At 40.7% G+C, this 12,920-nt stretch overlaps 1 protein-coding gene across 1 annotated transcript in view; it reads left to right on the top strand.

Annotated features, from left to right (window-relative positions):
* The window catches only part of LOC120020968 (microtubule-associated serine/threonine-protein kinase 4-like), a 42,765-nt gene extending 30,264 nt beyond the window's left edge, over window positions 1-12,501 (top strand). Inside the window, exons 2-3 of the mRNA XM_038964639.1 lie at window positions 3,722-3,875; window positions 11,387-12,501. Coding sequence (XP_038820567.1) covers window positions 3,722-3,875; window positions 11,387-11,532 — 300 coding nt within the window. The 3' untranslated portion in view covers window positions 11,533-12,501. The remainder of the gene's footprint in view (window positions 1-3,721; window positions 3,876-11,386) is intronic.
* The last annotated feature ends 419 nt before the right edge of the window (window positions 12,502-12,920 follow it).

The raw sequence follows: 12,920 nt of genomic DNA, 5'->3' as shown, positions 1-12,920 counted from the left end.
GAAATGTTGTGTATTTCTGAGCGCCGTCTCAGATTATTGCGTGGTATGCTTTTTCCTAAAGTAAAAAAAAAAATCTGACACAGCGGTTGCCTTAAGAACAAGTGTATCTTTTAATTATATGTAAAACATGTATCTTTCATCAAAGTTTATGATGAGTATTTCTGTTATTTGACGTGGCTCTCTGTAATTACTCCGGATATTTTGGAGGCATTTCTGAACATGGCGCCAACGTAAACCGAGATTTGTGGATATAGATATACACATTATCGAACAAAACATAAATGTATTGTGTAACATGATGTCCTATGAGTGTCATCTGATGAAGATTATCAAAGGTTAGTGATTAATTTTATCTCTATTTCTGCTTTTGTGACTATCTTTGGCTGGGAAAAACGGCTGTGTTTTTTGGATTTGGTGGTGATCTAACATAAATATATGTTGTGTTTTCGCTGTAAAACATTTTAAAAATCGGACATGTGTCATGCACATAGTAGATGTCCTAACCGACTTGCCAAAACTATAGTTTGTTAACAAGAAATTTGTGGAGTTGTTCTAAAACGAGTTTTAATGACTCAAACCTAAGTGTATGTAAACTTCCGACTTCAACCGCATGTAACATCTAGCACTCTGAATCAGGTGATTCAATCACACTTAGAGTACTGTCCGGTTATATGTTCATCTGCAGCAAAGAAAGATTTTAAAAAGCTCCAAATGGCTCAACAGGGCTGCCAGATTATCTCTTCAATTGCTCTAACCGAATGAATATTATTAAAATGCACCAATCTTTCATTGCTTCACGTTAAAAACAAATTACTATCTAGTCTTCTGATTTTATTTAGGAATGTTATATTAAATGTTTTTTTTTTTTTAAAGTATTTTTCAGTCTAATTAGCACATACTAGCAACACGCATAACCACCAAACCAGACAGGCAAATTCAGGTCAGCTAAAACAAGCCAAGGACAAATCGCCTTAAATCTACAGTCTTATACAGAGCTATAGCTGAATGGAACTTTTTACCAATCCATATTTCTCAGGCAAAAAGTACATCCACCTTCAAGAAAAAAGAAAAAAAAATCTAATGTGGTAGACCATATGACTGGACAGGAAATAGAAAGTATCAACTGAATGTTAAATGTGTTTCCTGTCAGGTATTTTAATTATCTGTATTGTCTACTTGTTGAATGTTTGAAGTCCTGATTGTGGTTGTTTGTAATGTCTTGTTGTTTGGTGTTGGACCCCAGGAAGATTAGCTAACGCCATAACGCTAGCTAATGTGGATCCTAATAAAAGTTTAAAAAATTGCCTTGTCACAACACAACTGATTGGCTCAAATGCATTAAGAAGGAAAGACATTTCACAAATGAACTTTTAACAAGGCACACCTGTTAATTGAAATGCATTCCAGGTGACTAATTATGAAGTGTGTTGAGAGAATGCCAAGAGTGTGCAAAGCTATCATCAAGACAAAGGGTAGATACTTTGAAGAATCTCAAATATAAATATATTTTGATTTGTTCAACACTTTTTTGGCTTACTACATGATTCCATATGTGTTATTTCATGGTTTTGATGTCTTCACTATTATTCTGCAATGTATAAAATAGTAAAAAAAAAAAAAAAAACTTGAATGAGTACTTGTGTCCAAACTTTTGACTGATACTGTATATATATTTGCTACTGCTCGATAACAAAAAATACTTAAGCTATTGGGTGACAATCGACCAGTCGACTAATTGGGGTCAGCCCTTATTGATTGATTCACCGGCGTAATGAATGAGATACCAACATGTTTTGCAATTGCATACATTTTTGGGGATATATGTTCCCATTAAACTGTTTTCACCACCTAACATAAGGAAACACAATGTTAAGTAGTTACACTGAATTTCTCTATACAAAAAACTCTGACAGCAAGATCCAGGATTCATACAGGGTTCACATTTAATGTCTAATTTAACTGATTAATGCTTAATATATGATATAACGACAACTTACACTGCCATAACTGCAATGCCAGAAATGTTATGTTTTATGTAACATGATTTTGGACAGATCTGTCAAGACACCAACCATGAGAAAGTGTTAAACAGGTTGTAAATCAACTTGTGATTTTTGAATATAGTTACGTTCCCCTCTTACAGTGCATTTGGAATCTATTCAGACCCCTTTTCCCACATTTCGTTACGTTAGTTTTATTCTAAAATTGATTTTTTTAAATCCTCATAAATCTACACACAATACCTCATAATGACAAAGCGAGTTTAGTAAAATAAAAAGCAGATACCTTATTTAAATAAGTATTCAGACCCTTTTCTATGAGACTCAAATTTGAGCTCCGGTGCATCCTGTTTCCTTTGATCATCCTTGATGTTTCTACAACTTGATTGGAGTCCACCTGTGGTAAATTCAATTGATTGGACATGATTTGGAAAGGAACACAGCTGTCAATATAAGGTCCCACAGTTGACAGTGCATGTCAGAGCAAAAACCAAGCCATGAGGTCGAAGGAATTGTCCGTCGAACTCGGAGACAGGATTGTGTCGAGGCACAGATTTGGGGAAGGATACCAAAACATTACTGCTGCATTGAAGTTCCCCAAGAACACAGTGGCTTCCATCGTTCATAAATAGGAGTTTGGAACCACCAAGACCCTTCCTAGAGCTGGCCGCCCGGCCAATCTGGGGAGAAGGCCGTTGACCGGGGAGGTGACCAAGAACCCGGTGACAGAGTTCCTCTTTGGAGATGGGAGAACCTTCCACAAGGACAACCATCTCTGCAGCACTCCACCAATTAGGCCTTTTATGTTAGAGTGGCCAGACGGAACCTACTCTTCAGTAAAAGGCACATGACAGCTCGCTTGGAGTTTGCTAAAAGGTACCTAAAGGACTCTGACCATGAGAAACCAGATTCTCTGGTCTGATGAAACCAAGATTGAGCTCTTTGACCTGAATGCCAAGTGTCATGTCTGGAGGGAACCTGGCATCATCCCTATGGTGAAGCATGGTGGTGGCAGCATCATGCTGTGAGGATGTTTTTCAGCGGCAGGGACTGGGAGTCTAGTCAGGATCGAGGGAAAGATGAACGCACATTGTACAGATAGATCCTTGATGGAAACCTGCTCAGGACCTCAGACTGGGGTGAAGGTTCACCTTCCAACAGGACAACGACCCTAAGCACACAGCCAAGACAACACAGGAGTGGCTTCGGGACAAGTCTCTAAAATGTCCTTGAGTGGCCCAGTCAGATCCCGGACTTTTTGAAAATATAATATTCTGTTTTTTTACAAGGATGATGCAACACATATTACATTGTGTACACAAGGATTTGATCATGCACAGAGTTGTTTACAGTGCAGCTACTGTACTCACGTCGTACTCTCACTGGGCGGCTATTTGTGATGTTAGTCATAATCTCTACCATCGTTGTGTCGTGGGATTGTATGCTTGCATGATAATTCAGCACCTTAACAGGTACTGTATGGTCTACTGTTTTCTGCTCGCACAATTGATCTCTAATCAGGCTTGAGTGATACAGAACCAAGTTTAAAAAAAATCACCAACGTCTGCCTTCAGCCCCACCACCGTTCACCTAACCCCTGTGGCTTCCAAACGACCAAGTTCTTCAATATGAATTGGCCATAACCCACCAGTGTGGTTCTTGATCCACAATTTGGGAGCCATTGACCTAACTTAACCACCATCTTTCCTCCTCTCCTGCAGTTGGATAACATCCTGTACCCTCCGTCCATGCCCTTCCGGAAGTCCACTAACCCGGAGGTCATCCACGGCTTGGGCCTCGCCCTCAAATTCAAGAGACCGCTCTGTGAGGACGGCAAGAACCTCCGTAGGGGGAGCCTAGGGAGCGCTCTCAAAGGTAATAACCACAGGGCCTGGCCCTGCAGGTGCACATACAGTGTACACACAAACACAATAATATATATATATGCATGCACGCACACTAGTGTTCCACAGTATACCAAAACCTCTGTACTTTTCGATACGAGAACATGAACGGTTTGGTACAATAATTTTTCTTACTTCCAGTACTAATGTTAAATGTGTCTCAGGTTGTCTACTGATTGAGAGTGGCGCAGCGGTCTAAGGCACAGCATCTCAGTGCTAGAGGCGTCACTACAGACCCTGCTTGTATCACAACCGGCCGTGATCGGGAGTCCCATAGGACGGCGCACAATTGGGCCAGCGTCGTCCGGGTTAGGGGAGGGTTTGGCCGGGGTAGGCGGACATTGTAGAATAAGAATTTGTTCTTAATTGACTTGCCTAGTTAAATAAAGGTTAAATAAATAGTTATTTAACCTCTTATAGTTTGAGAGCGTCGTGCCTGCTCCACTTATTCCTAGCTCTAGCCTGTCCTGAGGAACCACTGCACTCACTGGGAGTCAGGGCTGCATCGCCACTCATGCTGCACAGAAGTTAACACACTTGAATAATGCAACATGAAATGTTGAAAGTGTTAATTACTGTTCACAAAACAATGTCCATTACAGGCAAGAACACTTTACAATGCAAGGAGATACCGGTCGCTTCCAGCTTTGTAGGCTAACTTTCCTTGCTAGCTTACAGCTGAAGCTAACATCAATTCACTACCCTAGTACCTTGTTTGTGATCATATGCAAACCTTAATGCAAAATGTTGCTGATTTCAAAGCTGTTTGTCACCAAAAACGTAATTCATTCACTTCGTCTCCCAGCCTCCGGTCTCTCTCAATCATTTTCATATTTGCTTTAGCGTCGAACTGACTGTTAGTGAATGATGGATCTTAGAGACAGTGCACACTTGTATAAAAGAAAAGATTGCTTCTTCTATGCAAATGTTGATCAGTATGATAAAATGAGTCCCAAATGGTAGGGAAACAGATTGCTTTTCATCTGTTGCCCCATGAAATAGCTCAATTACTCAATGTATGCACACACTCCTATTGAATATGCATTCACCTGTATTGTGAATAGGCCTAGGCTACATCTTGATTTACCCAGTTTAATAATGTGGTGAGGGGTGACCTGGAGCTGTGCTCCGGCCGGGGCACTAATTAGGGATTTCCTCTCCTGGCTGGTGTGTGATGAGTGCTGATGAGGAAGCCATCTCCGGATCATCGTTTTCCTTCCTGTCTCTGTGTGTCATCCTGTTTTACCGTCCGACCCTCCAGGCCTTACAGCAAGGCACCGGATGCCACGGGGAGGAGACGTGTTGTAGAACACCGGGGTCATGTTCAGGAGGGCACACTGTAGCATAAAAGGGGAAACAAAAATCTTTGTTCTCATTGGACAAGTTCAGGTTGTGCCTCTGCGTTTCAAAAAGTTGTGAATCGACTTTTCCCTACTAAACAGGATGCAAGTAGAAAAGCAGAGGATGTTGACTTTTACTGAGGTGTGCCCTATTTCTAAGTGACGAGGTAGATAACTGTTGCAGAGGGAAAAGGCATCGATGGAGAAGGGAAAATATTTCCACCTGAAATAATTGGTGACCATAAGACACACACACACACACACACACACACACACAGTGATGTTCCCTAGGTTTAATAACAGAGAAATTACCCCCCCCCCTAACCCTACCTGAAGTTAAGTGCTTTTGTGCTGGGAGGTCACCATACACGGAGTTGGGTGAGAATCCTCTTCAACAACACATTTCCGTCAGCCTCTTTGAAATGCATGAGGAAAGGCCCATTCGAAAGGCAGGACGTTTTGGTAATGCAAGGCTCATGCATGTGTAATGTCCCTGTGCATTATACATGTGTAATAGCATCTTTCCATGAGTCAGGCAGGCAGGCTCTCATACATGTGAGAAGAAATCGGGAGATGGTGGAGATGGGAGATATGGATATTTCCAGAGATTGGAAAGGCTAAATGGTTGGTTAATGTGTAAAGGATGATGCCTGAAATATAGGACAACCACGTCACGTGCGCACACACAAACGCATGCACGCAGACATACAATAGGCATACAGAACATTTTACATCTCACCATGGTATTACTTTGTTGGTCTTGACTTGTGTTGAATAGCTTCTCCATGATGTGTTGGTACTTGTTTTTGACGTTTCATTTGAACTCGTCTGTTGCTCTCATTTTCCATCGCCACTTCACGCGCCCAATTAGTTTAGAGTTGTCCTGACAGTGCTGTTGAGTGCAGAATTTCAGCAGTGCCAGCGTGGCAGACAGAACCGAACATTTGCTTCCTCAGCCACATATTGCAAATCCCACATCAGACAAAGGGGCTTCTGTAAGTTGTTGAATTCTAACTTGTCAAAGCATGTGCATCATGTTTGCCAGGCATATCAAATGTGATCAGACTCATCGTCTCACCCGTCTTATTTTGCATCCTACTCAAAGGGACAATCAGACTTTATAGCTAGTTAGCTGTCTGAGTTTTGCGCGATTTGTCAGTGTTCATGTTGGGCTAAGTCTTCCTAGTGCTGTAGACTAGAGCAGATCAGGTGAGGTGTTTACCAAGAAAATCTTAATGCAGTGAGTGTGAAAGAAGACTATGCTCTCTCGCTGTCTGTCTGGGTCTAATGGTCAGAACTATACGTTGGTCGACATGGAACTTTGTTGAGCATGTTTTGATTTGTCTTTTGCAGCCACCCATATAGGCTACATTTTGCAGCCGTTCATGTGCATTTTGCAGCCACCCATATAGGCTACATTTTGCAGACGTTCATGTGCATTTTGCAGCCATTCATGTGCATTTTGCAGCCATTCATGTACATTTTGCAGCCACCCATATACAGTGCCTTCAGAAAGTATTCATACCCCTTGACTTATTCCACATTTTGTTGTTGCAGCCTGAATTCAAAATGTATTTGTATTCTCACCCATCTACACACAAAACTCCATAATGACAAAGTGAAAACATGTTTTTAGAAATGTTAGCAAATTTCTTTTAAATGAAATACACATATTTAATTTAAGTATTCAAATCCCTGAGTCAATACATGTTAGAATCACCTTTTGGCAGCAATTACAGCTGTGAGTCTTTCTGGGTAAGTCTTTAAGAGCTTTGCACACCTGGATTGTACAATATTTGCCCATTATTCTTCAAGTTCTGTCAAATTAGTTGATCATTAGTAGACAACCATTTTCAAGTCTTGCCATAGATTTCAAGCAGATTTAAGTCAAAACTGTAACTCGGCCACTCTACAACATTCACCATCTTCTTGGTAAGCAACTCCAAGTGTAGATTTGGCCTTGTGTTTTAGGTTAATGTCCTGCTGAAAGGTGAATTAATCTCTGTGTCTAGTGGAAAGCAGACTGAACCAGGTTTACCTCTAGGATTTGGCCTGTGCGTTTCTTTTTTCATCCTGAAAAACTCACCAGTCCTTAACGATTACAAGCATACCCATAACATGACGCAGCCACCACTATGCTTGAAAATATGGAGAGTAGTACTCAGTAACGTGTTGCTTTAGAGTTGCCCCAAACAACATAACACTTTGTGTTCAGGACAAAAAGTGAATTGCTTTGCCACATGTTTTGCAGCATTACTTTAGTGCCTTGTTGCAAATAGGGTGCATGTTTTTGGAATATTTTTATTCTGTAAAGGCTTCCTTCTTTTCACACTCAATTCCGTTAGTATTGTGGAGTAACTACAATGTTGTTGATCCATCTTCAGTGTTCTCTATCACAGCCTTTAAACTCTAACTGTTTTAAAGTCACCATTGACCTCATGGTGAAATCCCTGAGTGGTGTCCTTCCTCTCCGGCAACTCTGTTAGAAAGTACGCCTATATCTTTGTAGTGACTGGGTGTATTGATACACCATCCAAAGTGTAAATACAAAAAATATAAATGCAACATGCAACAATTTTATTGATTTTACTGAGTTACAGTTCATAAAAGGAAATCAGTCAATTTAAATATATTCATTAGGCCCTCATCTATGGATTTCACATGACTGGGAATACAGCTATGCATCTGTTGGTCACAAATCTTTAAAAAAAAAGTAGGGGCATGGATCAGAAAACCAGTCAGTATCTTGTGTGACCTCTTGCCTCATGCAGTGCAGCACATCTCCGTCACATATAGTTGATCAGGCTGTTGATTGTGACCTGTGGAATGTTGTCCCACTCTTCAATGGCTGTGCAAAGTTGCTGGATGTTGGCGGGAACTGGAAGTCACCTCCAACATCATTTTAAAGAATTTGGCAGTACGTTCAACCGGCCCCATAACTGCAGACCACGTGTATGGCGTCGTGTGGGCGAGCTGTTTGCTGATGTCAACGTTGAGTGCCCCATGGTGGCGGTGGGATTATGGTATGGGCAGGCATAAGCTACGGACAACAAACACAATTTGCATTTTATCAATGGCAATTTGAATGCACAGCAATACCGTGATGAGATCATGAGGCCCGTTGTCGTGCCATTCATCGTACACGTCTAGTGAGTATGCAGGCCATGGAAGAACTGGGACATTTTCAGCTTCCTGGAATTGTGTACAGGTCCTTGTGACATGGGGCTTTGCATTATCATGCTGAAACATGAGGTGATGGAGGTGGATGAATGGCACGACAATGGGCCTCAGGATCTCATCACGGTGTCTCTCTGTGCATTCAAATTGCCATCGATAAAAGGCAATTGTGTTCATTGTATGTATTTTATGCCTGTCCATACTATAACTCAAGTGCCACCATGGGGCACTGTTCACAACGTGTTGTGACAAAACTGCACATCTTAGTGGCCTTTTATTGTCCTCAGTATAAGGTGCGCCTGTGTAATCATCATGCTGATTAGCTTCTTGATATGCCACACCTGTCAGGTGGATGGATTATCTTGGCAAAAGAGAAATGCTCACTAATAGGGATGTAAACAGATTTGAACTCAAAATTTGAGAGAAATACATTTTTATGTGTGTATGGAACATGGAATGGAACTACCACAAAACCTCCCTGGTCTTTGTGGTAGAATCTGTGTTAGAAATGCACTGCTCGGCTGAGGGACCTTACAATTATCTGTATGTGTGGTGTACAGAGATGAGGTAGTCATATTAAAAAAACCACATTAAACACTATTATTGCAACCAGAGTGAGTCCATGCAACTTATGTGACTTATGCAAAAAAATAAATAATCCTGAACTTGTTTAGGCTTGCCATAACAAAGGGGTTGTGAATACCTATCGACTCAAAACATTTCAGCTTTTCATTTGTAATTAATTTGTAAAACTTTAGAAAAACATAATTCCACATTATGGAGTATTGTGTGCAAGCCAGTGACGACAAATTTCAATTTAATCCATTTTAAATTCAGGCTGAAACACAACAATGTGGAAAAAGTCAAGGGGTGTGAATACTTTCTGAAGGCACTGTACATTACAAATCACAAGGTCTCATCGAACTCCAGTCCCTTGAAGGCAACACATGCTGACATTCTTATTTCATTTTTTAAAATTGAATATCTGAAACATACAATACACTTGCAGTGAAGCCGCTCAACAACTACATCATACCAGTCATCCAACAGACTCCCGTTCAGCGAGACATGCTGACATTCTTGTCCCCCTGGCATTTGATTAATCAGCTGTTATTGCTTTACCAGAGTCCACACACCATAGTACCAAGGTCTCAATCAGTCTCTGATCAAAAGGAAAGATCAAGGACCAAAACCAGCTGACACGGCAGCCCCTCAGGACCAGACTTTTGCTACTAAACACATTAGGTCATATCGAGGTGAGAGGAATGTCTCTCTTCCTCCGCTCCTCCTTTTCACTCATCGTCTCCGCCAAGGCAGTTAATTCTCTCATATTGACTGCTGACTTGCCGTGCTTCCTTCAACAGGAAATGGAAATATATACACACACATGAAAGTCTAGAGGGGATAAGAGGGATGATGAGAAGAGGGTGACACGATTTTAGGGAGAATTATATATATTTTAAATTACTGCTAGGAGCCTCAATGCCACAATGTGACACGATAATCCAGACTGCACGCACACACACAACATTATTTGGACTCTATAGAGTACCACATTGAGTCATAATACCCATGGGCAACATTTCTTTAAATTGACATTTCTGTGAACTGTCTTGTGCAAGTTTGCACAAGACAATTTAAAACTGTTTGCAAAGGTGTCAGCTAGCGATGACGTGCAGCAGCTTGCAGGGATTTGTAGTCTTGCATGATGTCTACTTTGATGCTAATTAGCATTTTCGAAAGTAAATATAGCCGACTATATTGATAAGTCACCTTGTCCGAGAGAGATTTACATGGTTATTAAAACGTCACACCATTGTAATCCTACACGAAACACAGCCCTTATTTTATGTTTCTAAAATTCCCTATGGCAAAAATGAATGGTGGAAAAACTATTGGAACCATTTCCCTGTTTGACCTCTATGTTTTATGGATATTATGACACCTCCACTTTGGGACTCTAAATTGCATAGCCGATTTCATAACTGAAAAAAATGTGGTTGATTGTAATCGTAGCACCTGTGGACCTACTGCCATCTAGAGACTGTTGGAGCAAATTCATGCTTAATCCGAAAATGTGGTCGGTGGCGCCGGAGGTACGCAGAGGCCGAATTGAGCTCCGTACCGCATCGCCGTGCTCCTTTCAAATGTTGTAAAAATGCAGAGGACTCCCTATAGCTCAGCACTTATATGATTGGTTGACGGTAGGTGGGGGCGGGAGGTCCTGTATAAACACAAACTGACTTCCTTGACAACTTCCTTCACAACAGCTCTGCGCTGCTTGGCGACGCGCAGGAAGTATGAATGCCCTGACTTCTGCGGAGGCCATATCACCGTAAATGCTGCATGCACCCAATGCAGAGGTCAGAATGACCATGCAGCGAACTTTTACTGGGATACAACTCTTGGGGAAATATTTGCCCTGAAAAATATGTATTTGTTCAGAGCTTGTTAATCTTAGGATTCAACGTAGGAAACGTCTCATCAACATGCCCTGTACTGTAGCGTCTCTGGTCTTATAAGTGTATTAACTTTTGCCTCTTATACCCCGTGTGAGCCCATGCCATCTTAGGGGCTTCAGCTCTGTTTCTCTAAGCAGAGGAGGAGGACAGGATTAGTTCAATTCTGTGAAGCACTCGATGTCATTTGTTATGGTATGAATTTGCATTGATATCCATTTATCTGTGCAAATGGTGTGAGTAGGCAATAGGTATCCTCATGGTGTGAATGTATCCCTGGTCTTTTTAACACCCAAAATAAAATCAGTCAATTAATCAGTCAATATTTAAAATAAAGATAAAGCACAATATCAACAGCGTTCTTTTTCTCTTTGTACTTTTCTCATAATATACATATATTACTGAAACTACAGACAGGCGTACAGGAGCAGGTAAACTACTGTTTGTCTTGTACAGGAAATGATCTGCTCTCTATAATGTAACTACCATTGTGTCTTGTCCTATAGGAAAGTACCTGCTGCCCTATGTGTCCCCCCACCAAGCATGGCAGACCCCCTCGGAGAACTCCAACCTGGTGCGGATGCGCTCCACCACCTTGGGGAAGTCAGCCCCCTCTCTCACCTCTAGTCTGGTGAGAAGTACATCCTGTTAATGACCTCCCATGATTCCACTGCCACATTATTTGTACCCTCCTGCTTTGATGTTGAGACCAGGATATTGTTAATCAGATATTTGATTGGCGTATTAATCAGACATTTCTATTTATTGCCATATTTTAAGCCATATTTTTTGCATAGCAAGACATTTTTCATGACAGTACAGTGAATACACAGCAAAGAAACGTCAACCAGTAAAAATGGTAAACAAAATGTATTTTACCTTTTATCTCAATGTAGAATTGATTAATATTTCGTCAGAGCCGTAATGTTCAGGTCCTTGATCATAAACAAACAATACGCAATCTATGATGATTTCAGGAAAATAGAAAAATAAGATGATTCTGTGATGGAGATCTGTCTGAGATCTTGATTGGAGCAGAGATAGTCTAATCCCTCAGTCTGAAATGATGTCAGTCACCAGTGACTAGTCTCACTTTGACCTTGAGCATCAAAGAGCCTTTAAGTCAGACATCACCCATCTCTCCTGTATCCTTTCAGATAACAAAAGCGATAGCAAGCCCAGATTTCCTTTTAATGGGGAAATGATATCGTCCCATCCCATTTCAAACGAGTGAAACGTAATTGAAAGTTGAAGCTAAGCCAATTATGTCCATCTATGAGATCTCATTCCAGTTCAGAGGTTTTATATTTTTCTGTTTATTTACCTGGACAAATGAAAAGGTGTGTACTGTCTCTACCTTACTTTCCAATCAAAGTGCATAAACAAGGGAGAAAACCAGACATTTGGAATACAGTTTTCAGTCGTTATTTTTTATAGTTTTTTTTTTACAAATCCCAAATCATGTAATCAGATTTGCTGTCATCTGGACGTGGAGATTCAGAGAAGGCTTGATTGAGCAAATCCTATCTAATATGTGTGGATGTTTCTGTTAGCGAAAACAATTTACAGTACAGCATTACAGACAGCGGAGACAATATTAAACGTGCTGAATATTTCTCTACACTGGAGGGAGCCACTGTGCTGTTTTGAGTTTGATCCACATTGTCTTACGGTGGGGTGGACACATTAGTATTTGTGAATCAGAATCAATGGGCTTCTTCAATGTACAATGTATTGTGGGGAAAAAAACAAATATAGTATTCTCAATGTATATGAATTGAAAGAGTATTCATAGAGTATTTGAGATTTTCACACGTCCCTATATTTGTATTTATATTCATGATCATACTCACAGGATACCTCATCTTTAGGAATGAACTTTCTTCCCACTGCTGTTTATGTCAACATATGATGAGATAATGTATTTGACACAGGGACATACTAAAAACCTTTGCACATGCCTTACCTTGCCCCAGACACAATCTCCAATCAATGACAAAAATTATGATATTGAGTAAAAGTTCAACAGGACTTTACCCA

The sequence above is a fragment of the Salvelinus namaycush genome, chromosome 26, assembly GCF_016432855.1.
Source record: "Salvelinus namaycush isolate Seneca chromosome 26, SaNama_1.0, whole genome shotgun sequence".
Lineage (NCBI taxonomy): Eukaryota > Metazoa > Chordata > Actinopteri > Salmoniformes > Salmonidae > Salvelinus > Salvelinus namaycush.
This window is presented reverse-complemented; position numbering and strand designations above follow the sequence as displayed.